The 18,751-nt window shown below is 40.6% G+C and overlaps 2 protein-coding genes across 2 annotated transcripts in view; one reads left to right on the top strand and one right to left on the bottom strand.

Moving 5' to 3' along the window:
* galr1b (galanin receptor 1b) overlaps positions 1–8,986 on the top strand; it is a 78,893-nt gene extending 69,907 nt beyond the window's left edge. The window contains exon 3 of the mRNA XM_036584155.1: positions 7,780–8,986. Coding sequence (XP_036440048.1) covers positions 7,780–8,097 — 318 coding nt within the window. The 3' untranslated portion in view covers positions 8,098–8,986. The remainder of the gene's footprint in view (positions 1–7,779) is intronic.
* Positions 8,987–12,102: 3,116 nt separating this feature from the next.
* Positions 12,103–15,587, bottom strand: ddx28 (DEAD (Asp-Glu-Ala-Asp) box polypeptide 28). The gene has a single exon (XM_036584461.1). The coding sequence runs from the start codon at positions 15,344–15,346 to the stop codon at positions 13,640–13,642; it is 1,707 nt and encodes a 568-aa protein (XP_036440354.1). The 5' UTR covers positions 15,347–15,587; the 3' UTR covers positions 12,103–13,639.
* Between the last annotated feature and the right edge of the window lie 3,164 nt (positions 15,588–18,751).

The following is an 18,751-nucleotide window of genomic DNA, read 5'->3' as shown; positions in this document are numbered from 1 at the left end:
CACCAGTGGTAGCCTACCTTACTGGTGCCTCTGTGTGGTGTGGTATGAAGTAGAGAAGCTGACACTGACACACATGTGTAGACCTTAGATCCGACGGCTTCACATTCATCGACTGTTGTGTGAAATCATGTTGCAGATAGACCTGTTATTACTTCCAGCAAAATGGCACTTAAATCACAACAGTCAGGGAAACTGGAAAGGACAGAGGGAGAGCATAATGTGAGGACAAAAGTAGAGTGAGGTCAGACAGGACTACAGAATAAAATGAATGTGGAAGAATACAGAGAGCAGATTGAGACAGCAGACAGAACCTCCACGGATGCTTATATAAAAAAAAGAATAAGCCATTTCTGTTTGTCCTGATTGTTATTGATGTAGTCAAATGTGACTAAAGGTGTTGCTTCATATAGGTTTTCACCATACGGCCAAGCTATAAGCTTAAAGAGAGTTTCTGCAGATCCTTAAAAAGACTAATAAAGCCAAAAATGTATTTTTTAAAGATGTAGTGTCATGAAATGTCTAAAAATGTCTTGAGACTAACCACTGATGAAGGCTAGAGGCCAGCAGAACTGGTAAAAAAGTAAAATATGCTAAAAAGACAAGAGGAAAAGAGACGAGCTAGTCAAGCTAGATCGGAAAATCTCAATCTTTGATTTGCAACCAAACTATTTGAAAAAGACTTAAAACAAAGACAATATATGACATATTTCAGGGCTTTGTGTGTCAGAAATGGCATCATTTTTCTTTTTGTTGAGGTCTTAAAGGTATTAAAAAGGACTGAATTGGATTATCAAAAAAAAAAAACATTCAAAACATTCCCTTGCTGTGTTCCAGGATCTATTATATCCAAATAGAAATAATATCCATCCATCCAGTCCATATTGTTTTAACACACATACATTAGGGTGCTTGTGACAACTCATAAAAATTTCAGATACTTAAGAAACTACATGCATGAAAGCATGCATGTTCCAATAAGAAATATCCTCAGTGCGATAAAGACACAACAATCACGTTGAATATGTAAGTGAGCCAAGAGGGAGCTCAGAGATTTCAAAACCTCTACACTCTCTGATCAGGCCAGCCCTGCTAGGATTGCAAGGATTTCAGGTATTTCACTCTGTACAGTGCATATTATTAAAAGATTCAATGAATCCAGAGAATCTCTGTCAGTAAAAAGCAAGGCCAGAAACCACAGCTGTGTGTACATGACATTCAATTCCTCAGACTGCTCTGCATTAAAAACTGACATGTTTCTGTGATGGAAATCATCACCTGGGCTCAGGAATACACTGTTCAACACTGTTCATCACTGTATCCACAAACGCAAGTACTGCAATACTGTACTATGCATAGTCATATACACTATATGGACAAAGGTATTGGGACACACCTCTTAATCATTAAATTCAGGTGTTTCATTCAGTCCCATTGCCACAGGTGTATAAAATCAAGCACCTAGCCATGCAGTCTGCCTTTACAAACATTTGTGGTACTGTAATAGGATGCCTCTGTTGCAACAAGTCAGTTTGCGAAATTTCTTCCCTCCCAGATATTCCACAATCAACTGTAAGTGGTATTACTGAAAAGTAGAAGTGTTTAGGAACCACATCAACTCAGACCACGTAAAGTTACAGAGCGGATCACCGAGTGTTGAGGTGCATAGTGCATAAAAGTCTCCAACGCTTTGCTGCCTCAATAACTGTAGAGTTTCAAACCTCCTCTGGCATTAAAATCAGCACAGAAACTGTGTGCTGGGAGCTTCATGCCATGGGTCTCCATGGCCGAGCAGCTGCATGCAAGCCTTACATCACTAAGCACAATGAGTGTTGTAAAGCATGCTGCCACTGGTCTTTGGAGCAGTGGAAGCGTATTCTGTGGAGTGACAACTCACGCTTCTCTATCTGGCAGTCTGAGTTACAAGTCTGGATTTGGTAAATGCCAGGAGAATTTTACCTACCTGATTGTAGTGCCAACTGTAAAGTTTGGTGGAGGAGGTATAATGCTATGGGGTTGTTTTTCAGGGGTTTGCCTGTTCCAGTGAAAGGAAATTGTAATGCTTCAGTATACTTAAACATTTTGGACAATTGTATGCTTCCAACTTTGTGGGAACAGTTTGGGCCGTATTCTGTTCCAGCCTAACTGAGCCCCAGTGCACAAAGCAAGGTACATGAAGGCATGGTTGAGTGAGTTGAAAAAAACTTGACTGGCCTGCACAGAGCCCTGACTTTAAGCCCATCAAACACCTTTGGGATAAACTTGAACCAGGTTGTGAGCCAGGCCCACTTGTCCAACGTCAGTGTCTGACCTCACAAACGCTCTTATGGATAAATGGGCAAAAATTCCCACAGACACGCTCCAAAATCTTGTAGAAAGCTTCTCAGAAGAGTGGAAGCTGTTATAGCTGCAAAAGGGGGGGACCAACTCCATATTATTGCCTATGGATTGCCTATGAATGAGATGTCATAAAAGCTCCTGGAGGTGTAGTGTGTAGGTGTCCCAGTACTTCTGTCCATATAGTGTATCAACAATGCCAAGAAACACCGCCGATTTCTCTGGGCTGAAGCTCATAAGAAATGGACTGATGCACAATGGAAACATTTAAAGTCCAAGAAACATTCTCAACCCATCCTTTAAGAGCATGCTTGCATAATCAGAGAATGCAGGTGCTGCTGGTCTGCTATTGAAAACGTGTGGTGCATTATGAAGTGCAAAATACAACAACAAAGGCCCCATAAAGTTGCACAGCTGAGGACTAAAGAATGGCTAAAAATTACTTTCAAGACTGGATCACTTGGTGTCAATTGGAGTCCCCAAACATTTGTTTAGTGTTGTTAAAAAGAAAAAGGGAGTCACACAGTGGTCAACATACTCCCATCCCAACTTTTTAGGACATGTTGCAGGCATCATATTTGGAATAAGCATATATTCACAAAAAACAGTAATGTTCAAAAGGTAAAATCTGAAATATTGTGTTTTTATACTGTTTTCGAATTAATATAGGTCCAACAGAAAATAATAATCACTGCTTTCTGTTTTCTTATTTGCATTTCACATACTGTCCCAACTTTTTTGCAAGAAAGGTAAAAGAAAGCAGGCATACCATGTACACATGCATGCAGGCTCCATCAGTGCTGCTGGAATTAGCCTGATGAATATTCCATTAGAACTGTTACCTATTCACAGATTGCAATGAAAGCATTCCCATCTTGAGGAAGTCTCAAATTGCTTCATTTTCATTCACAAATGCTCTGGATGCACAGCGTTAAGTGTAAGCTAAGGAAAGTGCGTGGTTGATGAATGCTTCACCATGAAGCATTGCCTTTTATATCTTGCTGCTTGCAGTATTCCCTCACTGCAGTCATGCTCTCTGGTGGGTTTCTTCTCAACTGTAGTTTTAAATTGACTGGGTGGGATTAGTGGTTGAGCTCTTTTGAAAAGCTGTATTGCCTTCACCATTCTACAACTAGAGCTGCAGTAATCAGGGGTCCTATTACTTTCCCAATCATCCCTTTTCAGGCTTGTTTACGATGCTTTCTGCCTTGTCTCAGAAATGTTTAGATCAATATCAAGATACATGCGCCTTTGCAAGCTTTTTTTCTGTTGCTGTGGTACAGCAAAACTGCCCTGACATCCAGCACCCAGTGCTAATGGTCAGCCCCCAGAAACTTCAGAGATTAGTGGACTTTAATCTCCTGGCGGCTAGTAAGCCATTACATTAATTGCTTAACTTTGTCGCCTCACGTGTCTCAGGTTTGTAAGTGCTGGCTTTCCCTTTTTTGTGTCAAAGCTAGTTCTGGTTTCATCTAGTTTCACTCAATAAGCTAATATTGGATTGAGGAGGATTGTCATTGGAAAGCCAGCGTTCACAGTGCTTATGAAGCTTTAACCTGCATTTAGATCAATAAAGATGACATTATATCTCTCTTTTTCCCTTAAAATTAAGCAGGCTGTTTTTGCTGCTGAGCTTTTAGACTGATGTATTTAAATGAACTCTGCTCTGATTGGCTGCCCTGCATTGTGCCTTGTTAAAACAATCCAGGGTGAAACACTTCTTATAACATCAACATGAATGGGTGGGCACAACTGTGGTAGGCTGAATAGGTGTATGTACAGTACTGAGCAAAAAAATGACCCTTTTGTTTATTCAATTTACAGTCAAAAAAGCCATTAAGTACCTGCTTTTCAGTGTTAAAAAAAAACAGGAAACATATTGTAGCACTCACCACTGTTAGAGAGGACTTATTATGCTCATTTTTAATGTTCATAATTTTATTTTTTGGGTCTACTCAAAAAGATTTACACATTATTTTTCTCATACTGCACGTCTCTGTTCACCCTCTGTTTGAAATGCTTTTTTACAGCTCCTTTGTCTTTAAGCCCCCTATCCCGATGAGCCCAGTGTACTCTGATTGGTCAGCTCGCCCACTCTGTTTTGATTGGTCATCTGCTAGAGTGGATGTTCCGCCCCTGTCATGCAGTCTGCAGACAGACCCTTCTCTCCTGAGCGGCTATAAACGCTGGTGTGGCTGTTTTTCCGACGCCGTTGGTTCTACCAATTCAGTTCAAGCCAGAGTCCGATCTTGAAAGTCAGGTCAGCATTTTCTCAACCTGGCTACAAAACTGAACAAACTTTTATTGGCATCCAGTAGTTGCTGTGCATTGTGTGAGGCCATGCCAAGCCAGTCGGTTGGCGGGCAATAAGGATTGAGATTGCATCATCTTGTAACAGAGGAAAAGGGTTGGAATTCCAGCAAGGCATTTCATGCAGCTGAGAAAAGTGGTTTCTATAGAAGAGACTTACTCCCTTTAGTGTGAACTTTGACCTTTGTAACTTTTCAGACCATTTACATGCACAGAAAAGCTATATATCACACTAAAGGAAAGGGAAAAACTGGAAAAGCATAATAGGTCCCCTTTAGAAGATTGTGCTTTCGCACAAGTCGTGGGAATTTCCACCAGTTGTCAGCAACAGTCACACTATACATAAACGTAGCTTTTCTCTCTCTAACAACTAATTCTCTACCCAGCTCACACACATGCCCGGGATGGTTTCTAGCCCCCCCCCTCCAGTCAGCAAAATTAACCAAGTGCAATAAACACATAACCTAAAATAAACATGCTAAAACATTTCTTGAAAATGCTACAATATATCTAAAAGAAAACTTAACACAAGCCTCCAACACAAAGTATAGTATCAAATCTATCAGCATTTAATCTGTCCACTCTTTCCTTTTGTGCACTCTAATGCCTCCATAACTCTTTCATCCTTCCCATCTTTTTAAACCAGCCACTTACAGCCGTGTCCTCCCAACAAAAGCAGTTCCCAAAGAAGTCACTGACATTATGTTCCTCTTCAAAGAGACGCTAAGGCAGGCTTTACATGATGAAACTTTCATGCAACTAGTTGTATGCTGTAAGTTGTCTTCAACGTAACTCCTGTGTAACTTTATTTTTGAATTATTTAGAGTAATCATAAAGTTACACACAACACATTCAATTACTCCACTAGATAGCCAAATCAGCATTTTTTATGTTTATATATGTGTCATTTATCTGTTTGTCTAGGATCTAGGATCTGTTCTGTGTATGTTTAGCCTTTTAGATTAATGTTCAATTAAACTGTCAAGCTGTGACAGTTATAGCCTACTTAATGCCTTGCTCATCTTGTCCTAGAAACAGTTCATCGAAGAGCATGTCTGTGTCTCCTCTTCTGTAATAATTTTCATCTTTTGGATCCCAAGTTAATCTCTGTGTAAAATCAGGTGGATGGAGGGGAGAAGATGAAGAAGAAGTTGCATAGCTCATGATAGCAGACTAGAAGAATAAACACTGACACAAGCAGCTGTTTACACAGCTGTTATCTTAAGCTGCCTGTTTGCAGAAATGTTTGCTTCAAGAAACGTTTGTCGTCACGGCTCAGAAACTGGCGATATGAAAAACTACCAAACTTGGGACATTTTGGGTCATTTTCAACTGCCCAACAATAATGTTCTGGTCCCCTGATCCGGTTGAAATTAATAGTTTAAATATATATCATTCACTGCGTTCTGCAATTTGATTGGCTGTTTAATGAAAGTTGCGGCAGAGTTTCAAATGAGTTGAAGGAGTATCAAGTGATATTTAGGTTCATGTAGGTTTTGAGCAACTAAAGTTGCATGTAATATTCACACAACGCTATGAGTCTGAAAGGATGTGTAGCTGTCAAAAAGCTGTTACTGAGAAAAGTAAAGGTAAGAAAAAAATAGTGCTTGAACACAAAAATCTGAGATGTGGTTTCATAGACTTTGTTTGGGATTACTTGGATCATGCGAAGCAGAAAATACAACTGACTTCTAAGACTGAACTTTGGAGATGTGGAAAAATATCCCTGCAGGTTTTTTTTTGGTTTTTTTTTGAAAAATGTTAATTAATCCTCCTGAGAAAAGGTTAAAGCTGTAATAAAGGCAAAGGGTGTACAGGCTGAAAACAGAAAAATGTTATACTGTAGCATCAGCATAGAGGAAGAACCGGATAACTTAGCTCATACAGGCGAATGCTCTTTTATTTCGAAAGGGCACTTCAACAAGAGCAGAGAAACACCCAGACCAGCACTACCCAAACACAAAGAGGACACAACACACGAGGAGGGTAGACACTTCCAACACGTACACCCACCGTCCTCATTCACAGTTACAATAATAAGTACAAACTGAACCACACAAAAATAGCAACAGCAGGAGTCACAACCAAATGTCCTTTTAACTGGGAGTTTGGCGTACTTAGCATGGCCATACCCCCTAAGCTCACTACGCAGTGCCACAATATGTAATTATAACTGAAGTTTGGAAGGAGGAACATGCCTGAAACCCCTCCTTCTTCCAATCTAACATCCTATAAATTCACATCCTCACCTTCTATTCCTGTGACGAAGTGTTCTCAGTCCCCACAGCCACCCCATCTCCTCTCTGTTCCTCAGTCCTGCATCAGTCCTACAACAGTTATGAGGGGGCCTCGTGCTACAAGCAGAAGCTGCCCAAGCCCAGCCCAAGTTCTCTGAGCTTCCCCCTCCCTCAATCAGTCATCCCTCATACTACCACCATGTTGAAGGCACTCACAAAATTAGATTGAGTTATAATAGACCTCTGTGTAATTTTCTGTTAAATATATGTTTTCTGTAATTTCTCTGAGGCTGAAAAATTAAAAAGTAACTTTTACTAATGGATGTTATGACTGTAAATTAAATAATTTACACAATAGTGTACATAAGTATAGTGGTTTTCGTGAAATCACAAAGACAAAGATTTTAAAATGGGCTAGATTTGCAGCTTAGTTTTGGGCTATAAACCTGCACTTTACACCAAAACTCAGCCCTTTAATCATTACATGTGAATATTTGGTTGATAAGGAGCTGAGGAGTCATTGAAGTGAAGACCCTCTTTCTCTGTTCTTACAGTGCTTTTACAACAAATACACATGGGAACAGAACAGCCTAGAACAAACTATTACTGATTTCCACCACTGTTCTGTTGTGTAATGAAACGTATGCAAGGTCTAGCTTCCACTGAGTCATTTGCCACTGTTATGCACAAATCTTCCAATTATTATTCTGGCTGTGATTTGGATGCTCTTTGTCTCTGCCGATGTCATAGGCTTTCCTAGACCATTCCATACCCCTGACTCAGGCTTGTATTAAGACGCCTCTGTGCTTGGATCATGTGCTATTTCTGTGTATATTTACCGCTGTCTCTCTCTCTCTCTCTCTCTCTCTCTCTCCACCTCTTTCTCTCTTGCTTATAGACAGCTCAAACGGTGCTGCTGGTCGTAGCGGCGTTCCTCTTGTGCTGGATGCCCCACCATATCATTGCCATGTGGGTGGAGTTTGGCGACTTCCCGCTAAACGATGCCTCCTTCGCCTTCCGTATCGTATCGCACTGTTTGGCCTACGGCAACTCCTGCGTCAACCCCATCCTCTATGCCTTCTTGTCAGAGAACTTCCGTAAGGCGTGCCGGCAGGTGTTCACCTGCCACATCTTCTATCCTCCCCCACCCGTGAAAAAAATAGCACGAATCAGGATGGAGAACTTCTCTACCACGCATTCCACCACCAACGTGTGAGAAGCCTGCGCACGGCAAGCTCCACCAAAGCTGAACCTGAGCCACTGTTTACTGTTTGAGATGAGCCTTAAATTTGTGCCCAGTCAAAACAGCTAAATTGCTTGTCATTATTCACATCAGAGATACAACAAAGCAGCTGTGCCTTGCGCACCTGACTGCAAGCTGGTAATCCTCTAGTGCCGCTGGCATTAGAAGGATGACTATCCTATTAACGCTGCTACCTATTCACAGGTAGTCTTGGAGCCTTGGAGAACTGAAAGTAATTATGCCCTCAAGAAGTTTCAAATTGCCACATTTTCATTTTGCACATGCTCCGGCCAAGAGGAGCCAGGAGACGCTGAAGCCATCTGGAATGATGTGGGTAAGAAGGGCTTTGGGGAAGAGAAGGCTAACTTGTAAAAAGATGTGGATTTAATTGAATTGAGACTTGAGAGAAGTGCAAAGAGAAAAACCAGCACTGAAGAAGGCCTTCACTTCAAACATACTGTTTTTTTTTGTTTTTTTAATCTCAATTTAGAAAAAAACTTGAAATATTACAGTAATTGTGTTGTAATTTGTGAATATTGAGACATGAATTAATCAAGCTAACTATTTCTGTGGATAAAGACGCTGTAAACTAAGCTGTAAACACAAGTGGCTGTCCAAATTCATTTAACCAGTGCTACACTAATCTATGTTGTTTCACGTGCCAGATGTTTTGTTTAAAATGGTTAAATATGTGTTATGTAAAGCCTGTATACCTTTGTAGGCATCAGCGTAATAAAAGAGCAGACACAGATATTTACACAGTCCCTTTATGGATAAATATTTAGAGCTCATACAACCAGAACAAACCCAGGCATATTTACGGATGGCTACACTGTATCTTATCTTGAAATAAATGTTTATGGAAAACCAACCCACTAATGTTCTGTTATTCCCAAAGCTGAAATTTAAGCAAGCGTCCGTGGTCAGGGAACAGCTCGGAGCTGCAAAGCTAATACAAAGCAGGTACCTTCACAAAAACACTTGAGCTGTAGAGCATGCCTCCCAGCCCTGGGTATTTCTCCCTTTGATGTGCAAAGGACACAAAGCAGGCGAGACAGGAGAGACACAAGCAGGTCACTTTCTTCCTGGCAGAATCTTTTCAAATGAGGAATCGCAACCAGTGTGTAAGACAATCCCACTCAGGCCTTCTGTCTTTCTCAAAAAAGCTCTCTGACATGGCAGCTTTTAATGTCTCTAAAAGCATGAAAAGCAATAAATTGCAGCCGAAATAAAACAAAAAAGAAAAAGTTAATGCTTCCTGAAAGTAGTCTTACATAATGAAATTCGCCTTTAAAAAAGTCATGAAGTCGACTTTCTTTTGTGTTCTTGTCTATTATGATAACTCTTTTGTGATGGCACTCCACCACTGAATAAAATCCAAGGAGCTATTTTACACAAAAAAGGAAAAACTGGACTGAGTCGACCACAAGTGAATGGTGACTGAAAGGAATGTCCCCGAAGTCTTTTCCTATTGGACAGACTTGACATTAACCCCAGGTTATCTGGCTAGCTGAGAAATCCTGCATTGTGAAATACTGCCCAGGGAGGCACTGAACTTTATAGCCTGGATGCCCAGACAAAGATTAAGCCTAGGCCTGGACTACATATCATTCTGAATAGAGATTCTCCATGTAGTCTAGGAAGCTGACCCTAACATACTGTGCAAAAATCAGACCATTCCTCATTCAATTTAATTTAATCCAGTCAAAAGAGCCATTAAGCATAAATTTTTATTTTTCAGAATTTTTCTGAGGTGATTAGATATAAGATAATCCACTTGCATAAAGAAAGGCAGAGTCGAAAGAAAACAGGAGTTTCCAGACTGGAATTCAAACAAGTTATTAAAAGATGCAGAGGAAACAGACCTCCTAACAACCGGGCAAGACCCGGCAGAAACAGTCACCATCAGATAAACAGTACTTAAAGCTTTCATCTTTGGGAGAGAGGAGAAAATCAAGCTCCACTCTTACTTCGATCTGAAATAATCCACAGGTGTTTCTGTCCATCCTTCCACTGTGAGAAGACAACTCAGCACTATAGGTCTGTTTACAAACTAAAGACAGAGGATACACAAGGCCCCAAATCAAGAGCCTCCATGCACTTGAGGCCGATGAAGGCATCCAAGCCGAGAAACACGAAAATGCAAAGTGTAAACAGTTTCTGTGTCTGAAAGGATGCGTAGCTGTCAATAAGCTGCTACTGGGAAAAGGAAATAGACAAAACAAAGAAACTCAAACAAAGAAGCTGCTGTTGTTTTCAGAACAATGACCAACCCAGAGTTCAGGCCTCAACATCACTGAATGTGTTTGAGATCACTTGGTTCATGGGAACCAGAAAATGCAACCAACTCCTAAGACTGAACCTTGGAGGTGTGGAAAAATATCCCTGCAGACTTCTTTGGAAAACTGAAAACAAGAAAAAAGAATGGAAGCTGTAAATAAAGAAAAAGGAGGACATACTAAATATTGATCATTTTGATGTTAAATTGTTTTCATTTTCTGTTAAATACATTGATACTGTCAGAACTTTACAGAAGCAAAAAAGATTTTTTAACTTTGAATGGAAGTGAATGTTGACAAGATTTTTCAATAATTATGGACTATTTCTATTCATCATAAAATTAACACAATTCAAAGGATAACTGGATATTTTGAAATTATGCAAAAAAGTTCAAAACTACAAAAATGGACATCTGCATGATTAATGTTTTCTGCTTATCATTCTGATGCTGAAAAATGAATAACTTAGTTAACATACTTAATGTCTGTTGTGAGTGCACATTATATAAATGGTGGTCTCTGACTGTATGTGTTAAAAACAACAGGCCTGTTTAAAGCTGGGTGCTATTCCTGGATGAAGTTAGTCAGCGCTACTCTGAACTCACCACTGTTTATACTGCTTCAAATCAACGTTTACAAAAAGTTCTCTCCTCTGGGTGACTACGTCACGAACTGGCAGGGTAAATATAGGACTCTATCTCATGGCAACCCTCCTGTTGTGCTATGATAAACAGTGGGTGGTAGAGCGTGCCCTCGCTCCTCCCTGTCTCTTGTGCACGCATGCCGGCGCACACAGACACATCATTTACGCTCCAGTGTTGTTTTATAGTGTAGCATCACAGTGTGTTCCCTGCATTACCTTTTTCCCCCCCCAAGGTATTTCCACAAATTTGTGTTAAAATATGGCCACACCTCGGGCTAGAAAGTAAAAAAACTTTTGGGAGTAAGTCAATGTACATAAAAGAGTGAGCTGAAATTTCTGTTTGCCTTATAGTACACCTGAGGCTAGCTTTTCTAGTCAGAGTTTACTGACCTGACTGGAATTCTAAAAATCATAAGTTATTTAAGGGATTTAAATGTCCAATAAATGTTCACAAAACCTTCACAAAATGTGAAAAACTCATGAATACTACTTGTAAACTTACAGACTTTATTAGCCCCCTTTTACCTTGTTCTTCAGTGGTCAGGACCCCCCTGGACCCTCACAGAGCAGGTACTATTTGGGTGGTGGTGGTGTGTTAGTGTGTGTTGTGCTGGTACGAGTGGATCAGACACAGCAGTGCTGCTGGAGTTTTTAAACACTGTCCACTCACTGTCCACTATATTAAACACTCCTACCTTGTCAGTCCACCTTGTAGATGTAAAGTCAGAGATGATAGCTAACAAAGTATGCAGAGAAACAGATGGACTACAGTCTGTAATTGTAGAACTACAAAGTGCAAAAGAAAGTGGAGCTGATAGAACAGACAATGAGCATAGAAACAAGGTGGTCATAATGTTATGCCTGATCGTTTGTGTGTGTGTGTGTATATATATACACACACACATATACATACATATTGCAGTCTTGAATGAAAGACTGTTTGGTTAATGTTAGCATTTTTTTAAACTCCGATTTTCAATTAATCACTACTCACAACTCTACCACATGGGTGACCTGAGTTTCAACAGGAAATTAACTCAAAAAGAAATTCAAATGCAATGTACTACTATGCATGGTTTATTTTCTACAGCAATCATTTAAATAAATAAATTCTGTATTCATATATCACTTTTGTGCCATTGAAGAACTATTTTGGTTCCTTAAAGACACTTTCAAAGACAGAACCATTTATTTTTTTAAACAGCTGTGAAGAATCTTTTTAAAGTTTAAAGAACCTCCACATAATGTAAATAATTTACACCAAAAGCTTTCTTCTAAAAACATCACCCAGGCTGAGAACCATTTAGGAACTTCTTAATACTAGTAATAGCGTTCTTGCCTAACACCCAAATTTGGAAAGGAAAAAAGTGAAACCAACGGCATTAATTGCTGGAACAAAACCTGAATGGTTAAAGTTATAACACATTCACTATCTGTTCTACTGTGGATGTATAAGGGTTCAGTGAATCCAGAATGAAAATTAGGTTTTTTTTAGACATTTAAATGTGCAATAAATACCTTGATAAAAATTGTATGGATAAGCAATGGAAGCTCAGGGCGATCAACAGGCTGAAAAAGCACCTTCCTTTTCTACAGCAACATACATGCCTAATACTCATAAGCAAGTACATACACAAGCAATGAGCACTCGCAGCAGTCCACAAGCTGTGCCTTGGCCAACACTAATGGCAGCCAAATAAACTTAAATATGGCATTTTTGGCTCATTTTAGGGCACAATTTCTTTGACCGAGTTTAACACTGGAAAAAACTGGAAATTGTGCCAGTGCTTCTGTACAGGCTCACATTTTTTAATTAAGCAAATAAACCATAATTGTGCATTAAAATTTGTGAGATTGCATTAACTTACTTTCACTTTTTTTTTTTTCCTAGTAATCGATATTGACAGCCCTATTTTCTACCACATGGGACATCAGAGTTTAGACAGGATGAAATCCAAAGTAAATCCAAATGCAAAGTGCTGCTATGCAAGTTTTTAAAATTAAACACCTCTAAAATAAAAGGGTCACAAATGGTAATTTTAAGCAATGCCATAGTAGAACCACTTTGGTTTCCTCAAGAAATTTTCAAAAGATGGCTCTTAAAAGAGCCACTTTAACAAATCATACAATGATTAAAAACTTCCACAAAATGTAAAAGTTCTCCATCAATTAAAAGATTTCCTAGAAATCTACAGCCAGTCCAAGAGCCACTCTTATTCTAGCCTGGGACATCTGAGTCTGGACAGTATAAAAGTGAAATTAAAGGCACTGTTAAAGGCATTAATGATTGGAACAAAATGTGAATGGGTAACATTTTAACCAGAAACACAATCAACCTTAAGCCCTAAACTGTTCTACTGTCAATGTATAAGTACAGTCAAACCTAAAAACAATCAACTTTCGAACCGACAATCTGCAGCACATTATTACAACCGTTTCACATTTTATACAACTTTTTTAATGTGTAAAATCAACAATTCTCTGTTCAGTCAAATTACTATGATACACAATAGAAGTCTTTAGTTGTATAGGTATTCTTTAGCAAGTTATTTAAATACACAAATATCAAAGGGGGGGCTGTAAATTTGTGTGTTCACTTTATCTCCTGTGACTCTGTTTTGGGGCTGGGTTTATGAATCTCTTTGTTCATCCCTGGTAAACATGTTCTTCTCCTGGCCGCAGTCTCAATGTTCTGTACCAGCTCTACATCCCATGGATGAGTAACAAAACTGAGAACGTGTCCTCCACCTGAGCCTCCTGCCCTGCCCACACGACCTGCACGGTGGATGTAGTCCGTACGGGATTCGGGGAAGTCATAGTTCACCACCAACCCCACCCTTTGTGTGTCAAGTCCTCGGGAAGCGATGTCAGTACAGAGCAGAACATCAATGTGCCCTTTCTGGAACTTCTGAAAGATTCCCTCTCTCATGGCTGCCGGCATTTCTCCCTGAAGCCGCATGTGACGCACGCCCATCTCTTCCAGCGTGTAGCCCAGCCAGTTGACGGTGGCTGCTGCATTGCAGAAAACTAACACACCTTTCTTTTCAGGCTCCACTTCCTTCAGAGCTTGGTGAAGCTCCAGAACCTTCTCACAGCCCCTTACTTTCAGAAAAGTCTGCTTCACATGCGGCATCAGGTAATGCAACATCCGGCTCTTGACTGTCACCAAGCTGCCCAGATCAGTTACTTTGCTGAGAAGTTCCCCAACTCCTCCAGGGAAGGTAGCGCCCACCACCACCAGCTGGGCTTTAGGGGTCGGGCCAGCCGTCTCAGCGAGGCTGGCAGCTACCTGGGTTTGGGACAGGATTTTCTCCAGCAAGTTTACAAAGCTGGGGTCAAACATGGTGTCGGCTTCATCCACTACCATGAAACGAAGCTCACTCAGATCCACCAAGCGCCGCCATAGCGCCTTCAGCAGGGCTCCAGGGGTGGCTACTAGAATGTGTGGCTGACCGTGGCAGAACGCAGCTTTGATGTTCCCAATCCCACGCCCCCCTCCCACTACCTTCACCTGTAGTCCAAATGGTTGACCCATGGCCCTCGCGACTGACGTGACCTGCTCCGCCAGCTCTCGTGAAGGCACAAGGACAACCGCCTGCATCCTCTGTTCAGAGTGAACTGCTTCTAGTTGCATCTCATGTAACTTGTGGATAACAGGGAGGAGGTAGGCAAGCGTTTTTCCACTACCTGTCTCCGCAGCACATAGAACATTATGTCCCTGCAGCAGTCTGGGAATGGTCTGCATCTGCACAGAAGTGGGATGAGTTATATTTTGGCTCTGCAGAGTCTCCACTAGTTCAGTGCAAAGATGAAGGCTGGCAAATGTCCTTCTCTGAGCAGCTCGCTCACGCCCAGCCTTTTTACTCTCCTCCTCACAGTCTGAGACAAACGGCGGAGCGTCCTGCGTGCTGTTTATGATAAAGTAGTCCCCAAAAGACTTACTGCTTTTCCACCCTTTCGATGCGAGAACTGGTTCTTCAAACTTCCCCAACGTGTAGCTAACAGACTGGTTGTGCTGTGGGTTCTTGCTCTTAATCAGCAGTCTACCGGGTCTTACTGTAGGCACTTTGGCGAAGCTCTTGTCTTTCACCTGTCTGACATTCTCTATCCGCTCCTGCATGTGTCGCGGGATGCGGATCACAGCCGGCTGGGAAGCTGTCGGAGATGACTGACGAACGCCACCGCTGGAAAACAGAGCCTGAAAATAAACTAAAGGACTTAAACTTCTTGACGGGTAGCAGTTTTTCCTCAGCAGCTGCTCGGAAACAAGGCGGAGGCAGACAGTCTTGGCGGAATGCATTTCTTCTCAGTAAAGTTCACCTCAGCTAACGGCTAACTGACAGCTAACAGCGGAACCGAGACGCGGCTGATACTTTTCAGACCGCGGGCGGCGGAATAGCGTCGTAAAGAGAACCTCCGGTAAACTGTCCGAAAAAAACTTAAACTTACATTTTTCTCTCGTACATCACTAAACCTCAAACCTGTACATGACCGCTGTGTGCGCTCTCACGTGTAGCGCTGCTGCTTCACACTGGCGCTGTCTGATGATGGCAGAAAACAGGACGTGCTGACAGACGCTATAATAAAAGACCCAGCAATCCTAAACGTGTCTTTTGCTGCGTTCATGATAATTGAGAACTCGGACTTTTAAACTATTTTTATGATTTTTAATAGATTTATTTATTTATTAAACATTTATTTATTTTATAATTTGTTATTTATTACAGAGCAACTTACTGTGCTACGTTCATGATAACTACTTTAAGTACTACTTAGTTTACGGACTTGTAAATTATTTGTTTGTTTGTTTGTTTGTTTGTTTACGGACACAACTTACGATGCTAAGTTCATGATAACTGTGAACTCAGACTTTTTTAACTGTGTTCATTTTTAATTTATTTATTTTCATTTTATTTATTTATTTTATTTATTCGTTTGTTAATTTTTTATATGCAGCAACTTACTGTGCTATGTTCATCATAACTTCGAACTCAGACTTTTATGCTGTTTTTATTTATTTATTTACTTACTTACTTACTTTTGAATACTCAGCAACTTTCAATGCTAAGTTCATGATAACTGCGAACTCGGACTTTTTATTAATTCATTTTTATTTTCTCGATTTCCTTTATTTATTCATTTATTTATTTTACAATACTCAGCCAGTTAGAGTGATACGTTCGTGATGACTGTGACTTCGGACTATTTATTTATTTATTTATTTATTTATATTTATGTATTGATACTCTGCGACTTACAATCAGTACATATTATAGGTAGATCCGTATGGTACATGGCAGAGCAGCTCAGCACAGCATAACAATAGTATTTAAAACATGTAAACTGGGACTGGGTTTTGAGCATACAAGAAATAATAATATATTTTGATCTACACCAATCAGGCATGACATTATGACTGCCTCCTTGTTTCTATGTTCATTGTCCATTTTATCAGCTCCACTTACTATATAGGTGCACTTTGTAGTTCTATAATTACAGACTGTAGTCCATCTGTTTCTCTACACACTTTGTTAGCCCCCTTTTACCCTGTTCTTTAGTGATCAGGACCCCCATGGACCCTCACAGAGCAGGTACTATTTGGGTGGTGGATCATTCTCAGCATTGCAGTAACACTGATGTGGTGGTGGTGTGTTAATGTGTGTTGTGCTGGTAGGAGTGGATCAGACACAGCAGTGCTGCTGGAGTTTTTAAACACTGTGTCCACTCACTGTCCACTCTATTAGACACTCCTACCTTTTCAGTCCACCTTGTAGATGTAAAGCCAGAGACGATAGCTCATCTTTTGCTGTACAGTATGAGCTAATCATCCTCTAGTCCTTCATTATAGGTCACAGGCCGCTGTTGACTGGATATTTTTGGTTAATGGTTAATTCTCAGTCCAGCAGTGACAATGAGGTGTTTAAAAACTCCAGCAGCACTGCTGTGTCTGATCCACTCGTACCAGCACAACACACACTAACACACCACAAGGAGGTGGTCATAATGTTATGCCTTATTTTACGGAATATATATATATATATATATATATATATATATATATATATATATATATATATATATATTTTCACAAAACATAAATAAATAAAATGTATAAGTAAATGAATAAAAATGAATAAGTATAAGATATGACAACTGTAAGTTTAGGGAGAATATTTATTATTTAGTCAAGTAAGAGTTTACAAGCAACAAATTCAGACTATTCAAACTCAGTGCTTCCTGCTTCATAAAATAGGATAAACAGAATAGCATAAACCTGGAAAAGGCTACCTAAAAAGTTTATATGTATGAAACTGGGGCACTAAAAACACAGTTTAGCCTGGTAAAATGCAAAATGCACTTCTCTTTATCATGCATATGCATTTGGGGGAGGGCCTTGTAAAATGTGGGTGAATTATCCAGAAAATGGGTGAAGATACTATGCATGCAGCCGATTATATATCCTGTTCAGTTAACTAAGGTTTGAGCAACTCATGGTGTGTAGATTTTTTATGTTTTAAGAACAAACGTAAATTTGCATCAAGGTCTCAAAAAGACAGTGGCAGCAGACGCAGCAGATAGATGGAGGTGCTGAAAGAATGTTTACCATCAGAGTAACACTGTTTAAACTGGGACCAGGGGTATGGATGTAAAAAAGATGTGGCACAAAATATGCTGTGATGTGGCCCCAATATGCACTCAGCTGTGCTACAGCAGTAAGCCGTGTCACACAGGTTCGTTGGTGAGTAGATGAGCGCAGATATGAGAGTTAAAGGTGTGCCATTCTTTGGATATGACTGTTTAAAATGGGCTATTCTGTGCAGACAGCCTGCACTTCTGAAGGCAGCTTGAAACGACACACTGCGGTGATCCACCCCGCGTTCATATCCTTTACAGTTTCTTTGAACAGCACTTGAGTTGTGCTTTAATCTTCAAGTGTTATTCATTTTAAATGTCAAAGCCAGAGAAGTTAGAAGGTAATGGCAAGACTCCAAGGTAAGTGGACATATTAAATTGACAGCAAGGCCAGTTCGCTCGGGGACCCTCCTTACAGGGCTAACGGCTAACATCTGGCCTTGGTCTATCAGAGCTGATCCAGCCAAAATCTGCAGGTGCATCAGTACATTAAAGCCAGGTTTGCTAGGTTAGGGGTTGGAACTCATCAGAGCGGGGCAATAGTACAGGGTTATTAGCACTCTAAACGGGCCACAAGGGGGCACGAGGACATGACGCCTCCCTCGATGGAATACTGTGCCCCCCAGGTTTGTCTTGCAACTAAGGGTGTTCTCACGCTATGCACGGTTGTCCCCCTTACCCACTCCCCTGTTGGCCTGCGTTCACTTTATGCTCACACAGCATTATTAGCAGTTGTATGTATGTATGTAGTTCATGGTTGTACTTACTGCATGGCTTATTTGAAGCTGTTTTGGGCACGCTGAGACACAGCACTACATGCAATGTAGTGATTTTCTGTTAACTGCGCTGCACGTATGAGAAGATTTTGACAAAGGCAGCTGACATTGAGGGAGGAATTTGCAGCTTCTTCAAACTGAACCAAACCTGTTATTAACCCAAATACTCTCGAATGAACTGAAAAGTGAGACACTGGGATCATTGACATCATGTTTGCATTCCGTGCCCAGGCATGGTGTGGAGCGATCAGACTAGTCAAATGAACTGGACCGTGGCGGTCAAACATGCTCGGGCA

Source organism: Colossoma macropomum, unplaced genomic scaffold, assembly GCF_904425465.1.
Source record: "Colossoma macropomum unplaced genomic scaffold, Colossoma_macropomum, whole genome shotgun sequence".
Classification (NCBI taxonomy): domain Eukaryota; kingdom Metazoa; phylum Chordata; class Actinopteri; order Characiformes; family Serrasalmidae; genus Colossoma; species Colossoma macropomum.
The sequence above is the reverse complement of the archived record's forward strand: the minus strand, read 5'-3'. Positions and strand labels throughout refer to the sequence as shown.

Excerpts from the sequence above, each read along its gene's own strand:
- ddx28 (XM_036584461.1), bottom strand. The coding sequence starts at position 15,346 with ATGCATTCCGCCAAGACTGTCTGCCTCCGCCTTGTTTCCGAGCAGCTG.